The sequence below is a fragment of the Zootoca vivipara genome, chromosome 16 (genome assembly GCF_965207765.1).
Source record: "Zootoca vivipara chromosome 16, rZooViv2.hap1.1, whole genome shotgun sequence".
Lineage (NCBI taxonomy): Eukaryota > Metazoa > Chordata > Lepidosauria > Squamata > Lacertidae > Zootoca > Zootoca vivipara.
Window position 1 is genome coordinate 9,245,272 of NC_142599.1, and position 18,194 is coordinate 9,263,465.

The 18,194-nt window shown below is 49.5% G+C and overlaps 2 protein-coding genes across 4 annotated transcripts; one reads left to right on the plus strand and one right to left on the minus strand.

Annotated features, from left to right (window-relative positions):
- Positions 1-1,583: 1,583 nt before the first annotated feature.
- On the minus strand, positions 1,584-10,205 carry LOC148683082 (uncharacterized). Its single transcript, XM_088659893.1, has 13 exons — positions 10,184-10,205; positions 10,065-10,146; positions 5,569-5,648; positions 5,138-5,166; positions 4,898-5,014; positions 4,620-4,699; positions 4,422-4,521; positions 3,980-4,326; positions 3,623-3,671; positions 3,351-3,423; positions 3,119-3,171; positions 2,942-3,024; positions 1,584-1,759 (listed from the first exon to the last, which is right to left on the minus strand). Exons 1-8 carry the CDS (start codon positions 10,203-10,205, stop codon positions 4,111-4,113), a joined length of 726 nt encoding a protein of 241 aa, XP_088516019.1. The 3' UTR covers positions 1,584-1,759; positions 2,942-3,024; positions 3,119-3,171; positions 3,351-3,423; positions 3,623-3,671; positions 3,980-4,110.
- Positions 10,206-10,322: 117 nt separating this feature from the next.
- PUS1 (pseudouridine synthase 1) lies at positions 10,323-17,071 on the plus strand. 3 transcript variants are annotated; one of them, XM_035099284.3, is made up of 6 exons: positions 10,323-10,453; positions 11,716-11,961; positions 12,736-12,873; positions 13,252-13,354; positions 15,404-16,101; positions 16,347-17,071. In XM_035099284.3, the coding sequence occupies exons 2-6, from the start codon at positions 11,725-11,727 to the stop codon at positions 16,392-16,394; spliced, it is 1,224 nt and encodes a 407-aa protein (XP_034955175.1). In that variant the 5' UTR covers positions 10,323-10,453; positions 11,716-11,724; the 3' UTR covers positions 16,395-17,071. The 3 variants fall into 3 exon arrangements, with proteins under 3 accessions (XP_034955175.1, XP_034955174.1, XP_088515893.1); XM_035099283.3 differs by having other exon boundaries at positions 10,362-10,686; XM_088659767.1 differs by having other exon boundaries at positions 10,420-10,686; positions 15,404-15,708.
- Positions 17,072-18,194: the final 1,123 nt, after the last annotated feature.

Genomic DNA, 18,194 nt, shown 5'->3' on the forward strand with positions numbered 1-18,194 from the left:
CTGGGGGGGGGGGGAAACGGAGGATCCTCCGCTCCCCCCACCGCCCGACACTGCGAGGATGGGACAAGGCTTCTCCAGCCTCGTCCGATCCCCAGGCAGGGGGGGGGAGCGCAGGATCCTGCGCTCCCCCCGCCTGACAGGGGCTTGCTAGGCGCCATTGGAACGGCGCTGCTCCCGCCGCCCACCCCCTCACCTGGGCAGGCTTTCTAGGCGCTGTTGGAACGGCGGCTAGCAAGCCTGCTTTTGCGGGGGGGGGCGGTGAAACAGAGCCGAAGCGCACCAATGCGGGGATGTTTTCGCTGGCTGCCTTCCCCAAGCCAAGGGGAACGCAGAATGCAAAACACCCCCGCACCGGCGGATCTGCGGGCGGGGGGAGGGAAGAATGGAGGATCCGATGGGTCCTCCGTTCTTCCCTCCTGCTGCCCGACAGAGCCAAAGGCCGGATCTGTCAGGCGGGGGGAAGCAAGAACGGAGGATCCAATGGTCCTCCGTTCTTCCCTCCCACTGCCCGACAGAGCCAAAGGCCGGATCTGTCAGGCGGGGGGAAGGAAGGACGGAGGATCCAAGACTTGCTTCGAATGGCAGCCTCAGAGAGAACTACACCCTACACCTTTTGCGGCAAGGAGGGCATCCTGAAGATTCACGGCGTAGGATTTGCAGCAAGGGACTCCCTTCTGCCTGTGATAGAACTGCCAGCTGAGGGATCAGAATGCTTGCCTCCTCTCCATCTCTCTACTACCTCCATTCCGGTTAACATATTGAGTGTTTGCGCTCTGTGTGCTCTGATATGCAGATCAAGAACAAGTTCTGCGAGGACCTGGACCAGGATGTCAGGAGCCTGCAAACACTTTCTCGGTAGTGGTGCCCGCCCTGTGGAATACCCTCCCAGCAGATGTCAAAGACATAAACAACTATCTGACATTTGGAAGGCATCTGAAGGCAGCCTTTTTTGGGGAAGTTTTTAATGTTTGCAGTTTTATTCTGTTTTTGTGCTCTGCGGGGAGCTGTCCAGAGTGTCTGGGGAAACCCAACCAGATGGGTGGGGTATAAATAATAAAATTATTACTATTACTATTCCTGCTGGGAGAGTTCACACAGCTGGGATAACCGCAGAGGCCCCCTTGGTATCGGGAGCCTGAACAAGAATGGAGAAAGGCTACCTGAACTGTGCTCATACCACAGCCTCTGCGTCACGAACATGTTATGCTCTACCAAGGCAAAACACTCAGTGTCCTGGAGACATCTTAGATGTCAGGTCACTGGCACCAGCGGGTCTGGATTGTCACCAGGCGAGTGCACTGAACTGTGTTAATGCCACACGGTCGACCACAGCACTGACTGCGATGTGGTCGACCGTGTGGCGAGCAAAAAGGACCTCTAGCCAATTGTTGGCAGTTAGAATCAGCTGCACCAATATGAGATGAGGGACACCTGGTTTGCTGGTAGGGAAAAGGATCTAGGGATCTTAGTGGACCATAATCTTAGTGGACCATGAACTGATGCAGCAGCAAAAAATGCTAATGCTATTTTAGGCTACAACAACAAAAGTGTCTAGATCAATGGAAGACAATAACACAAGGAAATTCAAAACAGTAACAATTTATTGTGCAATTATTCAAAATACATTAAAATATTTATTTTTATTCCATGCTCTTCCAGTTCTCTTTCTTCTTTTCACCAATCGGTGAAATTCCGTCTCTGCCTTCAATCAGCTCGAGACCGAGACACGTGGAGTTACACAGGGAGCAGATCATATATCCTAAGGAATGGGAAAACCCAAAATTCCGTGAGATCTTTTGAGGCAAAATAACGTTTACAATTTTTGGATCTTTCTCTGTCCCCTGCCCTGCCCTGTCTTTCGCCAAAACAAAGGTGGCCACCCTGTGCCCAGGCAGCAAGACAAGACCCCCCTCTCTCTCGGCCTCCCTGAGGTGGTCCAAAGGAAACAAGAGCAAGGCATAAGGCCCCAGCTTGGCTGCAGGAGTTGCCAGAAGGAGGTCTACAAAATGCCATCCAACCATCTTAGGGACTCCACACTGCATCTGTGGAGGGTTTACTCTGGAGCCTTTCCTTCTCCTGAAGCCATCCCATGAGGCAGCAGAGGTTTAGAATCAGAGTTCTCCTCCATGGGCTCCCTTCTGGGGGGATGAGCCCCATCACACCCATGTGAGGGATCCCCTGTTTCCCACCCCTCACTGCTTTAGCAACAGAGGCTCTCCCTGTGCTTCTCTACAAACAGGAGAAAAACCTCCAGTGTCCAAATTGGACTTGACTCCAGAGTACCTCAGGCACTGCGTTCGAAACCTACTGCCACCAGTGGGGTCTCCCTCCCTGGGATCCCTACTGCTACAATGTGCCTCTCCCTTAGGCAACTATGTGGCTCCTCTGGCTTCGCTAACCAGCCCTTTCGCTAACCAGCCCAGGAGAAAAAGCAAACAGTTTCCTTTTCCACAGGAAAGCTTTGTTCTCGCCTCTTTGTCACACCTCTGAAGGTACTGAAACACTGCCGAGTCAGTGAAGGTTTAAGCACATTTAACTTTATTATTTAACTTATAAACATGAATTTCTCTGGTTCTTAGAAGCACATATCTTCTTTTCATATAACACAGACTTGTTAATACAGCTCCTGCATCCCTCTCTAACACTCTACTCCAACTGCCAACTCCCAACTGCCTTTCAACGGTTCTTCCCCCTCCATTTAGAATGCCATCTAGTTCCGCCTCCCAGGGACAGAGGGTGGAAAGAGGCCAAGGCACAAACAGCTTTCTCTAGATCTCATCCGCTCCATCTGCCGGAGCCTGTTCTCTGACAGAGGGGAAAGTCCCTCACTCACCGAGGGTTTGAGACCCTCCCCTGGTTCCCTGGCCTCTTCTCCCTCTGACTGCTCAGCCTTGTGCCCCCACCCCTTGGCCTCTGTCCCTACAAGGCAGCTTCCCCCTACCTGATCTGGGCCCACAGCCACTGCTTCACTTCTGCCCCCACGAAAATATGGAAAAGGAGGTCCTGCTGCCATCATTCTGTCACCTGCAAGAGAAAAAAGGACGCCAGGAGTGCCTGCTTCTCTCACAAATGAAACAGGGCATCTCTAACTACAGATGGGCTTTTGAGAAAGTCTTACCTGCTGAAAGCCCGAAGTCCACACTACCTATAAGTCTTCGATGATGATGTCATCTGGATGGAAGAGAATGAGAATGAAAATGAAAATGAGATTTTCCCAAAGGCCTTTCCCGCCCCCATCCTTCAGTCAAAGGTCCAAGGTTGGAAATGTAGCTGGAGTCAGTCCGGACGCTGCCCTCCCAGGCCAGGTGGGAAAGGCCTGCCAGGCAGGTGAGCTTTTGAGAAAGTCTTACCTGCTGAGTTCATTTGGATGTTGGCCTCTCTCTGGTGTCTGCACTGCCTATAAATCCTCAATGACAATGTCATCTGGATGGAAGAGAATGAGAATGAAAATGAAAATGAGATTTTCCCACAGGCCTCCCCCCCCCCTGCTTCAGTCAAAGGTGGGAAAGGCCTGCCAGGCAGGGAGCAGGACCTGCAGGACTCCCAGCAAGAAGACATTGGAGGTGGGTCTTGGGCAAATAAGGGACAAGGTAGTGTGCTGTCTCCAAGGTGTGGGGCTCACCTTTCGGCTTCAGGCGGAAGCAGGCCAGGTCCAGACGAACTACCGTCATCTGCAGAGGAAAGAAAAATCGGGGTCAGATGGCAGCAAGAGAGCACAGAAGCAGCGCCAAGCCAGGAAGGACGGGTCTCCCTCTGTCTTGGGCCCAATCCCTTGTTCCAGAGATCTTCCCTGGGTCCTGCAGCCTCCTGGGCAAAGGTGGAAGGGCAGCAGCAGGAAAGGGGGCAGGAAAAGCCTCTGGCCTCACCCTGGCCCCCAGTGACACGCATCGCATCATCTGCGTTAAAGGTCTCTCACGGATGTGCTCTTGGAGGGATGGAAGAAAACACAGGAAGGAATAGAAGAAGGTGAGCTACTTACTTGGAGGTGGGGAAATTTCCGGGCAACGGCCAGCAGCAACGAAATGCCGCTGGCCACTTGTTTTTGAGCCTCCCCACTTTCCCCCAGGGCGTATCCTCGCAAGTCCTGCAGGAGGAAAGAGCGTCTCAGAGTCAGGGGCCAGTCTGGTCTTGGACCAAATTGAGGGCCAAACAGGCTCTGTGCCCCAGAAATGGGGCAGCCCGTTGGGTAAGGGATGGGGGGGGCAACCCTAAAACCACCCCTGATGCCATCGGGACACTTATGCTTAAAAGTTGCAGGAGGGTGCCAGGATTGGGGGCTTCCATAAGGAGACTTCCTAGGAGGAGACGGAAGTGGCGCTTCAGCTCCTGCGGGAAAAGAGAGAAGAGAGTTTGAATGTTGGTGAAATATGATGATGAAGAAGAAAGAGCCATGCAAAGGGAATTCAAGACAAAGGACATACCTCTCTTTCCTCCTCCTTTTCTGGGCCCTGAAGAACTGCCTCCATGGTCCTATGGAGGATCGCACTGATCATGTCACAGCTGAATTTGGGCCTCATGGTACTGCAGAGATGAAAGCGAGAGGGTTAGACGCTTCCTCCTCCGAGTCTCCCCTGGAGTTCTGCCCCCCACCCACCCTCCATCCCAAAGACCCCACTCACCTTAGCTGGAGGAGGGCCTCCAAGGCAAGGGCCAGGGTCAGGGGGCGATCCCTGAAGTGCTCCAAGGGCCCCAAGATGTCCTGGAAGAGAACAGAGGAGGAAAACCAGCTCTTTCTGGGGCCTCCAGAGGACAGCTCCAACCCCCAAGAACAGGCTTGGCTGTCCAGGGGACCCTAAGGCGGCAGGGTCCTCCTCTCCGCAGATGAACAACCCCTTCCCTAAAGGCCCTCCTTCCCCCCACCTCCCTGCGGGGGTCCCTCACACCACCCCTCACTCACCAGAATGGCTTTGGCCGTCTCCTGCTTGGAGCACTTCAGGGTTCGCAGCCTCCTGAGCTCAGCTGCCTGGCAGCTCTGGATGACCCCGAGGATGTATACTTGCTCATCCACAAGCAGCTGAAATGCAAAAGTCAGACTGTCAGTTCCTTGTGAGGGGAGGGCTTCTCTGCATCTGAGAGTGCAGAGTGGGGGGCAGGTCTGAGGGATCCAGTCCCTGTTCTAGTTTTCTGCAATACTCACCCCTGGGGAAGGGATGTGGAACCGCAGAACTGCAAAAAGAAGGACATGCGAACAGGTGAGTCTGTCCCTGAGCCCCTGGCAAGCCTATTCCAAGAGATTTCTCCTGGATTCCAAGTCCTACTGCAGAGGTGGGACATCCCCAGGCCTTGGGGGCCAATCCTGGCCTCTTTTCCCCAGAATGTGGCTCCCCAGGGAAGGTGCCCCTCCTGCTTTCAATTGCCCCCCAGACATGCCCCCCAGCCCACCCCCCTGCTTCATTCATTGGACCCCACAAAATGGGTTGGCCGCTGGGGGGAGGGGGTTCCAGCCACTGGCCCAATGGAGCTTGGGTCAGATTCAGCCATCTGGCTCTTTCCATCTTTTGACTAGCTCCCCCCCCCCATGCCAATTCCTGCCCTTCTCTGTCCAACAAAGGAGGGCCACTTGCTCACCTGGTGCCACGGGCTGCTCTGGGCTTTGCTGGGGGGCCACCCTGTGGCAGCGCCGAAACAGGCGCCTTAAGCACCTGATCCTAGAAGAGATGAGCGGAGAGAGCGACTCAGACGCCGGCAGCCCCAATTCTTGTGTGTGAGGAGGGGTGTCAGGAGAAGACAGGGAACCACCACCAAATGGGCAGAACAGAAATACGTATGTGGAGAGGGGAGAGCGTTGGGTCATTCATTAACAATGTTACCAGAATTTATGGAAAGGGGGGGGGGGTTCACCCTCCAACAGGAACCGTACCCCCCTCCAACTGTAGCCCAAATCAACAGCTTCACTTCTGCAAATGTCCCCACAAAACACATCATCCTGACACAGCCCTTTCCTTTTTCCATTCCAAAGGCTCCTGTAAATAAGGCGCTCAACCAATCTGCTCAGACTATCCAAGTAACTGTCCAATAGCAACCAAGGAGCACCGCTAAACAGCGCCCCCCCCCCAGCACAAAGCACACAGGCACTGCAACTGCCGACCAGCCGTGGCCTCTGCTCTACAAATAGGAATTCCCACTGGGAAAAGGGAAAAGTCAGAACCAGCCATGAAAACCGTTCTTGGTCCATTGAAACTAGTCTTTTGTGTTTCAGTCTAGGCTCTTGTACTACCAATCCAGCTGTAGGCTTCTGAAACATGAACCACTTATAAACGCCATCTCCAACGCCTTGAAAGATTCCATCAATGGTGTCCCCACGACTCACCCCCACCCCCAGCCCCCGGAGATGAAGAGAAAGGGAAGGAATGCTACTTACAGCCTGCCCATTTCGTCCACGAAAAGATCCCACCCTCCTCACTAAAGTAACTAGCTATCTAAAATGCCCACCCAAGCCTAAATCTGACCCCAACCCCAACCCCTGCCCTAAGTCTACACCTAACCCCCGCCCTAACCCTACACTTAACCCTAACTACTCTATGTACAAAATATATACCAACTATGCACAGATGTGCACAAAAAACAAAGAACAAAAAAATAATATAATAAAGAACAAAAAATAAAAGAAAATAAATAAATAAAAGTGTTAAAATCAAATAAAATCAAAATAAATCAAATAAAGGTAAGAAATCAAATAAAAGTAAGAAATCAAATCAAAATAAGAAACCGGAAAAATAACAACAAACCAAACTCCTCTCCTCTCCTATTCGCCACCAATCACCACCAACCACCACTAACTCCTCTCTCTCTCCTCGCCTCACTACAAACCCACAATGGCCGCCTGCAAGTCAGTGGCTTTTAAAGGAGAAGCAAGAGAAGTCACAAGGGAGGGCTGCACCAATATGAGATGAGGGACACCTGGTTTGCTGGTAGGGAAAAGGATGTAGGGATCTTAGTGGACCATAAGCTTAACATAAGTCAACCTGAAAGTGATGCAGCAGCAAAAAATGCTAATGCTATTTTAGGGTACAACAACAAAAGTGTCCAGATCAATGGAAGACAATAACACAAGGAAATTCAAAACAGTAACAATTTATTGTGCAATTATTCAAAATCCATTAAAATATTTGTTTTTATTCCATGCTCTTCCAGTTCTCTTTCTTCTTTTCACCAATCGGTGAAATCCCGTCTCTGCCTTCAATCAGCTCAAGACTCAAGCACGTGGAGTTACACAGGGAGTAGATCATATATCCTGTTGTTGTTGTTGTTGTTTAGTCGTTTAGTCGTGTCCGACTCTTCGTGACCCCATGGACCATAGCACGCCAGGCACTCCTGTCTTGCACTGCCTCCCGCAGTTTGGTCAAACTCATGTTCGTAGCTTCGAGAACACTGTCCAACCATCTTGTCCTCTGACGTCCCCTTCTCCTAGTGCCCTCGATCTTTCCCAACATCAGGGTCTTTCCCAAGGATTCTTCTCTTCTCATGAGGTGGCCAAAGTATTGGAGCCTCAGCTTCACGATCTGTCCTTCCAGGGAGCACTCAGGGCGGATTTCCTTAAGAATGGATAGGTTTGATCTTCTTGCAGTCCATGGGACTCTCAAGAGTCTCCTCCAGCACCATAATTCAAAAGCATCAATTCTTCGGCGATCAGCCTTCTTTATGGTCCAGCTCTCACTTCCATACATCACTACTGGGAAAACCATAGCTTTAACTATACGGACCTTTGTCGGCAAGGTGATGTCTCTGCTTTTTAAGATGCTGTCTAGGTTTGTCATTGCTTTTCTCCCAAGAAGCAGGCGTCTTTTAATTTCGTGACTGCTGTCACCATCTGCAGTGATCAAGGAGCCCAAGAAGGTAAAATCTCTCACTGCCTCCATTTCTTCCCCTTCTATTTGCCAGGAGGTGATGGGACCAGTGGCCATGATCTTGGTTTTTTTGATGTTGAGCTTCAGACCATATTTTGCGCTCTCCTCTTTCACCCTCATTAAAAGGTTCTTTAATTCCTCCTCGCTTTCTGCCATCAAGGTTGTGTCATCTGCATATCTGAGGTTGTTGATATTTCTTCCGGCAATCTTAATTCCGGCTTGGGATTCATCTAGTCCAGCCTTTCGCATGATGAATTCTGCATATAAGTTAAATAAGCAGGGAGACAATATACAACCTTGTCGTACTCCTTTCCCAATTTTGAACCACTCAGTTGTTCCATATCCAGTTCTAACTGTAGCTTCTTGTCCCACATAGAGATTTCTCAGGAGACAGATGAGGTGATCAGGCACTCCCATTTCTTTAAGAACTTGCCATAGTTTGCTGTGGTCGACACAGTCAAAGGCTTTTGCATATATCCTAAGGAACGGGAAACCCAAAATTCCATGAGATCTTTTGAGGCAAAATAATGTTAACAATTTTCGGATCTTTCTCTGTCCCCTGCCCTGCCCTGTCTTTTGCCTGGCCCCTCCTGAGTGGTGATGCTCCTCTGTCAGAACTCGGAGGCACCTGCTGTTCCGCCTGCAGCTGGGCTGCATCTTCCTTTCACATCCCTCTTCCTGCAGCCCCATTCCCCAAGGGAGACCACCCCCACATCCTTCAAGGCAGGCTAGGCATCTCCATAGCGCAGGATTGGACCATCTGCTTGGCATGCACGTCTTCCGTCCGGGGGGCTGGGAATGTGTCCCCCCCCCCTGAAATCCTGGAGAGCTGCTGCCAGTCGGTGCAGGCTAGTGGAAGAAATATATTGAACAGCTGGAAAGTGAGCAGAGAAGGGTGACCAGGATGATGAAGGGTCTGGAAACCAAGCCTTATGAGGAACGGTTGAGGCAGTTAGAAACCAAGCCTGATCCATATTATCGATAACATTAAACAGAAGTGTGCGTGCAAAAAAAAAAGGGAAAAGGGAGGGAAACTATTTTGCAAAAAGTTTATGATGGAAACTTAGAGCTGACTCTTCCCATCCTTTATTATTTATGGAGTGAATAGTGCAGTTGTTTTATAAGGGATTATTTTTTTGACCGGAATGTAATTGAAATTCATATGATTTTGGAACGCAGAAATCATCATCATCAACCATCAATTCTTGCACATGGGAGGCCACCTAAATTATAGAATTTTGTATTTGAACAATTGGTATTAGTAATTGTATTATAATTTGGTATTGTTATAATGAGGCTATTATTGGATCGAAACTGAAAATTAATAAAAAATTATTATCGAATATGTTAGTCCCTTTTATTGCTTTGCCAGTGCTTGCCATTTGCTAATCAGCATGCAAATCATATCCAATTGTGAATCATTCAATCAGTCCTATTTTACTGGATTTTGTGTGAATTACCATATATTCAATTTTCTATTTCCCCTTTTCTGTATACATTCTGTATTGTTTGTAATTCCATTTCATATCATCTCCATTTATCATTTCTATTAAGCTTTGTATAGCAACAGAGCCAAGAGATTGGTTTTTTCTGCAAACCCCCCCCCCCCAGGCTGAAGGGGGAGGGGCATCAAATTCCCCACAGATTGATTGGGGGACGGGACCCTGTGGATTTGTGCTTTTTATCAGATGTGCAGAATGCTCTAATCCCAAACTCTCTAGCCCTACGACTGGTTCTGCCATGATAAATCCATTGGTTTCTAAGGTGCTTGGTGGCTCTTTTTCTACGTTTGCTGCCGGGGGTGGGGCTTAATAATTTCACTACCCTTCTGCACTCTGTGAATTAAGCAGGCCATGGATTTGCAAGCATTTGTAACTTCTGCCACATGATTTTCAGGTGGAGCTCAAATTGGGAGAGAAAGGGGGAAATGCAGCCTGCTCTTTCTACCGTATGTGGGTGGGACATTTGGTCCTGCATGCAAGTTTAATGGTGGGCCATAACATTCAAAGCAGGCACGTGGGGGACCTGTCTGGCCTAAGTGGGGAAAGGAACCATCAAATTTGCTCAGCAGTGAAATTGACCTCATAAAACCTCTCTGGCATGGGAGCACATGAATTCCAGAGCCAGGGGCGCATGGGGCACATTAATGCTTCACAGTCTGTTGTTTTTCTGCTGAATTCACATTTGGAAATATGCCCAGTTGCAAAGAGCACATACCTGCTTGTTTCCAAAGGAGTGCTCAAATAAATTAACAAGTCCTCAAACAGGCAGGCCTTTTCCAGTCCCCACCTCAGAGAGTCTCAAAGCGCGAGGAAGCCAGGGCAAATTCTGGCAACTTGGCTGAGTGTCCTGGAGCATGCACAGAAATCCTTGACCTCCAAGGGGGGGTGTAGCCTTACAAAGACCGCAGGAACCCGGAATCCCCTCCCCCCCCGCGGCGCGCTCCACCCCGCCAGCTGCGGGCTCCTCCCCTTTGCGAACCCGGCGCGCTGCTATGCTCTGGCAACGTTTCGTCCCTCCGCGGCTGCCGTAGTCGGGCGCCGCCCCTGCCGCCCCTTCCCTTCGCTCCCACGTGGTTCCAGGGCAGGAGCAGCTGCGGCGCCTGAGTAAGTGACCGGAGCGGAGGGCAGGCGTGGGGATCAGGGCGTCCCTCCTTCCTCCCTGCCTGCCTCCCTCGGTGGAGGAAGGAAGAGAGAGGGAGAGGGACCTCGGCTGCGCCAACCGGATGCATGCGTTGCTCAGTCGTATGCCTTCCTTAGCCTGGCTGGGGTCGGGGCGTCTGGCCGCTCATTCCCTCGGGAGACCAGCCAGGGGCTGGCGGCTGAACGGCATGGCTAGCGTAGGTATCTCTCTGGATCTTCGTCCCTTGGAGGTGGTGGCGGCGGCGGCGGCCCGGGAAAGCTTCCTTATAATAGGGCTTTTATCAGCTGGCGATTCTTAGGAAAGGAGTTAACTTCAGGGCGTTGGAAACGGCCTTGATGCGGAGCTAGCTCAGGACTGCCTCCTCTTGTAAGGTTTGAGAGAGGGGAGCTGGAGATGCCACGGGGGGGGGGGCGTTCTGCACCGTCGTCATCCTTCTTGTTGTTGTTCATTAAATTTCTATACCGCCCTTCCTCCGAAGATCACAGGGCGGTTTACGAAGATACAAATAGTCCTACCGCATAGCTGCCAAGTTATCCCTTTTTAAAAGGGATTTTCCCTCATGCTGAATAGGCTTCCTCGCGAGAAAAGGGAAAACTTGGCAGCTATGCTACCGTAATAACAAACCCAATCCATACAGGGGGGAAAAGATTCCGTACAGCTACAAAGATAACATGCATGCCAAGCAGATGCTCATGTCACTGGGCTAAGCTTTTGCCTATGCAACGTGGTGTTTCCGTTGGTTTATATTCAGTTCTTTTTTAAAAAAGTGTATTTTTAACTCTTCGTCCCCTGAATTGCAGGGATTCTTCTGTTGTTGGTGCATTACCTGATCTTCAGAGATGTGCATTGTGAGCTGCGCCAAAGTTGCTCGTTTTAGCTCGGCGTATGGCATTGCATTGAATGATGGTGTCTGTATACTGTACTGTACATATCTATATGTGAAGCAGAATTCAAACTCCACCAAGCAAAACTGGGGCTCTTGACACTGTTGGCTGCCAGGTCTGCGGAGCGAGCTTCATGGCAAAGTCAAGGATTCATTGCTCCAATATGGCCCTTAGGGATTCTTATTCTGAGCAATCTTTGCCAGATGAGAGGAAAAATCCAGCCAAGGGGGGAAATGTATTGATTTTGAGTGATTGATTCCATATCTGTGTAAACAAGGTTTCTATGGCTGACGTGCCCGTTAAATGAAGGACTTAGTGAGCTTTTGGGTGATCTCTTCTAGTGCTTTGCAATGGCCGAGGAGTTGAGGACCGTGGCCAGCAACCAAGCCAAGAGGCTGAAGAGCAGCTGCAGCAACAGCAACATAGAGGAGGCAGCGGAAGAAGTTGGGAAGCAGGAGGAAAACGGGCATGAAACGAAACGGTTCAAGACCAGTGGGGAGGAGGTGGAGGACGGGGTGAAGAGGTTCCCCAAAAGGAAGGTTGTGCTGCTGATGGCATATTCAGGGAAAGGCTATCATGGGATGCAGGTGAGTGGCTCAGGCACTTTTACCTGTGAAATGGCCTACCATAGGGTGTGTGTGTGTGTGGAGTTGCCAGGCTAATTTGTCATTGGCCTTTGCTTAGGCATGCATGTATGAGAAGAGGATGGGGATTGGTGGTCTTGCTGTTGCTGCTGCTCTGTTTTGTTCACCTATTTATTTATTTATTTATTTAAAGTGGTGGGGAGCCACTGGCCCTGCAGATCTTTGAGGCTGGTGGGAATCGTAGTCCAACGACATTTGGAGGGCCAAAGGCACCTCACCCCTGCCCTATGATTCACACAGGTGAATACCACTTGCTTCCCTCTGTGCTATAGAGGGAGCCTTCACTGCCTTTGTGACAGTAGAATTTGAACCCAAGGCTGCAGAGCGGAAGAGAAGCAGGGCCACTCCCATCTCGCCTCCCTTGGGAGACCATGTGCCTTTGGGTCCCCTCTCAGCCCCCACTTTTAAGACTTGGTGTCTCAGTTTGCTTTCCTCCCTTCTTCCTCTCCATTACTCTCCCCCCCCCCACGTGCCATGTCTTCTAGATTGCAAATCTGAGGGCAGGGACTAGCCCACTACTGATGTTTGCAAGTTCTTCTTTTTAGCGTAAGGGCAAGCTAAGGAAACCAGGCCACTTGCCACGTTAACTCTTTTCTTCGATCCATCCCAGGCGCTTGTACCTGGGCTGACGTCTTGATCCTTAGCTCATCCTTTGTAGCAGCCAGGCAGCTCCAGCTCTGGTGAGTGAGGTGCATTCAATCTTCTTTTTCATTCCAGCGCAATGTGGGGAATGCTCAGTTCAAGACGATTGAGGATGACTTGGTGTCAGCCCTCATTCGATCCGGCTGCATCCCGGAGAACCACGGTGAAGACATGAAAAAGATGTCTTTCCAGAGATGCGCCCGGACAGACAAGGTGATGCGGTTTTGCGTGTGCGAATGGGAGTTTCAACAGCAGGGAGTGTTGGCATTGTGGATTGCAGCCCTGGGAAGCTCCTGCCACACAGTGTAGAAAACACTGAGCTTGGTGGGCCAATGGTCTGACTCTGTATAAGGCAGCTTCTTATGTTTCTATATGTGGCACGCTAACGCATATGTAAGGTTCATGGTCCCCAGGTTATGGTTCGGCATAGAGACCCTTGCATTCTTCAACTCAGTTCCGTTTTGTTTGCTTTCAGATTATACTAACTTCCTGAATCCGTGCTTAGGACCATTAGTCCATCACTGTCTGATGGAGACTTTTCTGGTTTCCTCCCCCCTGTTGATTTTAATCCCTACCTGTTGATCCACGCAGGGTGTATCTGCAGCTGGGCAAATCGTGTCGCTGAAGGTCTGGTTGATAGAAGATATCTTGGAAAAGATAAACCACCATCTTCCTCCTCATATACGAATTCTAGGTAAGGGAGTAAATAACAGGAGCTGTTGGTTGTGGGCCTCAATCTTGGTGATCTCACCTTTCAATCCTTCATAAGCAGAGCAATAGGGATGAGTCCTTCTCGCCAGCTTTTAAATGGATAGGCGAGGTGGGCCTTAGTGTTGCGGGTGCTTTGAGTTAAGCTCTGTGACATCAGAAGACCCCCTCCTGTCCCCCAGGTGCAGGAGTAGCCAACCTGGAGCCCTGCAGATGTTGGACTCCAGTTTCTATCAGCCCCAGCCAACATAATCAGTGGTTAGGGATGATGGGAGCTCTCATCCAACTCCTTGACTACCTGGCTCTTCTGGAAAGACTTCAGAAGGGACCTAAAATTAATTAGGAACACCACGTTTCCTCATTGGTATCCACATGAGAACAGGGCATTTTAGAGCTCGTTAGATGACCAAAATCTTGCCAGCTTTCTTAAGAAATGCCTTTACTGAGTTGCGTTTCCAAGTGATGCTCGCTGCAGTCTTGGATGGCCGCTATAACTAAGTTCCCATACACAGACAGACTTTGTGTTTGTGGTCAACCACAGGTGGAAGACATCACTCATTCTCTGTTAACCTGCCCCCTTCTATAGGTTTCTGAAACCTTGGTTCTCAGGGACAGCTCAGTCGGTAGAGCATGAGGCTCTTAATGTCAGGGTCGTGCGTTTGAGCCCTCTGCTGGGCGAACAGTTGCTGCAATGCAGGGGGTTGGACTAGATGACCTTCGTGATCCCTTTCAACACTGAAAAAGCAGAAAAAAACCCATCATGGCAGAAAGGGTTTGGTTTCTTTTTAGTGACAGTAATATCTTCGTCAGCGACACAGGTGGCACTGTCTAAGCCACAGAACCTAAGGCTTGCCGATCAGAAGTTCGGCGGTTCGAACCTCCGCGATGGGTTGAGCTCCTGTTGTTCGGTCCCAGCTTCTGCCCACCTAGCAGTTCAAAAGCACGTGAAGTGCAAGTAGATAAATAGGTATCACTCCGGTGGGAAGGTTAACGCTGTTTCCATGTGCTGCTCTGGTTCGCCAGAAGCACCTTAGTCATGCTGGCCACATGACCCGGAAAAACTGTCTGTGGAGAAACGCCGGCTCCCTCGGCCTATAGAGCGAGATGAGCGCCGCAACCCCAGAGCCGTCCGCGACTGGACCTAATGGTCGGGGGTACCTTTACCTTTATATCTTTGTAACACACAAAGTAACCTTTTCTGCATTGTTTACAAAAAATATCAGGAAAAGGGGGTTAGATAAAATCGCTATAAATTGTTTTGATGATTCGGAGTTTCAATCTGAGATATAAGCCTCTCTCTTTTACATCATTGAATGTTTGTGTATGTATTGCATTATTTTATTAATCCTATTGCTGCAAGTTTGTCATGGCCTTTGGCTAGAACAATAAACTACTGAACTGAACTGGCTACCCATGGCCCTTGAAGGTTAGCAGAGGCAGGGTCTTTGGCAAGCAGTCTCTCCCCCCTCCCCCGCTTTCCCCCACCAGTACCAATGTTACCCATGACCTGGGGTGAGTTGGAATTTATAAGTAGGCCCTTCCACTTAGATGGGAGAAGCTTATTTGCCAGGCCAAAATGATAATTGTTGATTGTGAACAGCGCAGCAGCCAAGAGATGCCCAAAGTTGTGCCAAGCAGGATGCACTTCCTTGTGTAGTCAGTTCCACCCCCTCCTCCCCGCTAAAAATAAACCCCAAAGAAGCTGGAATGTGAAAAGGTTTGCCACCTGTACATTTTGAAGCCTCGGTGTACTGAGAAATTGCAGAGTTCCATTAAGCCGAAACTGTGGACCCCTGAACCTAAAGCAGGTCTGGGGGAGCCTGTGATCCTTCTGATGTTGGGACTCCAGCTCCCATCGTCCTCTGCAAGGATGGACAATGGTCAAGGATGATGGGAGCTGAGCTTCAGTGACATTCGGAGGATGACAAGTTCTGCCCCCCCATCCCCGTGCTTAGGTATCCTTGGTCCACGGTTCACCTACAGCTTGATGGGATTGTAAAGATTCTGTTAATAGAACATGCGTGTTTTAATCTAGGACTGAAACGGGTCACAGGAGGGTTCAATTCCAAGAACAAATGCGATGCCCGGACATACTCTTACATGTTGCCAACTTTTGCCTTGGCACACAAAGACTGTGACCTTCAGGACGACACGTACCGCCTGAGCACTAAGACGCTGGAGACTGTCAACAGCCTTCTGGCTTGCTACAAGGGGACGCACAACTTCCACAACTTCACCTCTCAGAAGGGACCCAAAGACCCCAGCGCCAAACGCTACATCATGGAAATGTACTGCGAGGAGCCCTTTGTGAGGGAAGGCATGGAGTTCGCCGTGATCAAGGTGAAAGGGCAAAGCTTCATGATGCATCAGATCCGGAAGATGATTGGGCTGGTGATCGCCATTGTGAAGGGCTTCGCTTCCGAGGCCATCATGGAGCGTTGCTGGGGGGAGGAGAAGGTGGACGTCCCCAAAGCCCCGGGGCTGGGCCTGGTTTTGGAGCGGGTTCACTTTGAAAAGTACAATAAACGTTTTGGGAACGATGGGCTCCACGAGGCCCTGGAGTGGGTGGAAGAAGAAGAAAAGATTGCTGCTTTTAAAGAGCAACACATCTACCCCACAATCATAAGCACGGAGAAGGAAGAGAAGTCCATGGGGAGGTGGGTGGAGACGCTCTCCAACCACGACTTCAATTCCACTGTCTCGAGGGCACCGGTGGACAACAGAGATTTGAAGGTAACCCCGTTGGTGGCCATCACTGCATTCCAAAGTTTAACAATGTGCAGTGTGAAGAAGTGTTTTTTTCCACCTGCCGTGTTTTACCATGAGTTCATTGTTTTTCCATGAGTTCAAGTTCTATGAGTGTGGGAGGAAAACCTCCCTGGATCCACTTTCTCCATGCATTCTGTAATTTTTAAATCCGTGTTTATGAACGCCACTGACAGTTGTGCTTACGCTGTTTCTTTCTCTCCCTTTTCCAGAGTGATGATCCTGAAGGCAGCGATGGATGCGGAGATGACTCGGACTGAACTGAAATCCGCTCCAGAGGGCAGAAATATACCGGCACGTGGGTTGCCCCACACCATTCTGGGAAACTTCTGCTCGATAACCTTGGGGTCATCTCTCAACTGGTGGTGCTCATCTGCTTGGTTGATGAGCATTGCCCATGACGGAACACCAGGTCAAGCTGTGAGAAGAGAAGAAAAAGGACCTTTAGAGCAACTCTGTCTACAGTTACTGGATGGGAAATAATGTCAGCTGGAGCCAATAGTGCATTAATTATGCTTTACAAAAGAATTATGTCATTTTTACTATGTCCAATGCACAATGGAAAGTAATTAATAATCGGACTCTTAAGACAATGGAAAGGTTTTTTAAATATCATTTCCCCCTCCTTTTTAAAATGAAGGCCAAAATTTCTTCCTTCTTTCTTTTGGGCTTTTTCTGATTGTACTTCATTCCAGCTCAGCTTGCGGAAGGGGAGACAACCCCTTCCCTTCCTTAGCTTGCTATGTCTTTGCCTCTGGTGTCCCAGGAGACAAAATAGATTCTCTGAACAAAATCTGACTGGAATATCAAAATTTTCTCTTTCTCTCCTTAAAAAAATGAGCTACTTGTGTCAGAGGGCTTTAAATTGTCTCTGGTTTTTGTTTCCTTTTTTGAAAATAAAATAAAGACTTCTCGTGGCACAATTAGAAAAGAAAAATCATCCCTATGTTTTCTGTGTATGAAATAAAAGACCTTAAGATTGTGAGAAGAGCCATCATCCTGTTCTCACTGTGGCCAGCCAGACTCTTGTGAGAAGCTTAAAACTAGGACCCGAATGCAACAATGCTCGCTCCACTTGTGATTCCTAAAAACTGGTACCCAGCAACACATTGCCTCTGACAATGGAGGGAGAACATTGACATGACATGTGTGTGTAATAATAGTAAGAATGGAAAGCTTTCCTGCCCTGATCCTAGGTCTGCAGTCATATAGTGCCTGGGTCAGTGACTTAGGGGTCAAAGTTCTGTGTAGATCTCCCCCTCCATGGGCAGAGAGGGGAAGTTGCATCTGGAGCGACAGGTGCCCCATCTTCCTTTATTTCATCACATGAACACCACACCAGCTTTAAAGTGGGATACGCGGTTCTCCTCCAAGTTAAATCGTTGCAACAATGCTGAGAGACAATGGCTGTCCCAAGGAGACTGTGAGCTTCCTGGCTTGAGTGCAAATTTGGACTCTGGTTTCATAGATCCTAGTTCAGCATCCTAACTGCTACACTGCACAGGCTCTCAGTGGGATCTTGCTTCAATACTGGCAATGGGGAAGCTTCCTCCTTGACACCTGAAGGCAGAAGGCTTTGCACAAACTTTGTGACTGTATCACTAACTGCTAAGCTGCAGTGGTCATATACACAAAGCACTCTTACACAACCTGAACAGTCACCCTAAGAAGAATACTAAGAACCAGTGGTTTCCCCCCCCCTTAAAAATGTTTAGGGCTACTCTCCTTTTCCTACTCGTATTGAAATATTGCCCCTCAATGAGGCCAAACTTAAGATTCACAAAATGTTTAGGGGTATGTGCCCCCCCCCAGAAAAAAAACAACTGCTGAGAACTGTAGTTTACTCCACAGTGCTACAGTTCCCAGGATTCTTTTGTAAGGCTTTAATATTGTGTGCTTTAAGATTGTGCTTTGCATGCAGCCAAAATATGTTTTCTCATTTATATGTGCGACTTTCACTTCAGAGGAGGTAGGGATCTGTGTCTGAAAGTGAAGTGTGGTGTCGAGGTTGAGGATAGGTTTGCAGAGGCCCACGTTTAAATTGTTCTTTGGCCAGCGAC

What these genes read in the sequence shown, in the direction of transcription:
- LOC148683082 (XM_088659893.1), bottom strand. Translation starts at nt 10,205, where the DNA reads ATGCTCCAGGACACTCAGCCAA. An exon ending in AGAGCAGCCCGTGGCACCAG is followed by an intron (nt 5,167 to 5,568) that starts GTGAGCAAGTGG and finishes TTCTTTTTGCAG; the next exon opens with TTCTGCGGTTCCACATCCCT. An exon ending in AGACGGCCAAAGCCATTCTG is followed by an intron (nt 4,700 to 4,897) that starts GTGAGTGAGGGG and finishes GTTCTCTTCCAG; the next exon opens with GACATCTTGGGGCCCTTGGA.
- PUS1 (XM_035099283.3), top strand. Translation starts at nt 10,573, where the DNA reads ATGCATGCGTTGCTCAGTCGTATGCCTTCCTTAGCCTGGCTGGGGTCG. An exon ending in GATGCGCCCGGACAGACAAG is followed by an intron (nt 12,874 to 13,251) that starts GTGATGCGGTTT and finishes TGATCCACGCAG; the next exon opens with GGTGTATCTGCAGCTGGGCA. An exon ending in TCCTCATATACGAATTCTAG is followed by an intron (nt 13,355 to 15,403) that starts GTAAGGGAGTAA and finishes GTTTTAATCTAG; the next exon opens with GACTGAAACGGGTCACAGGA.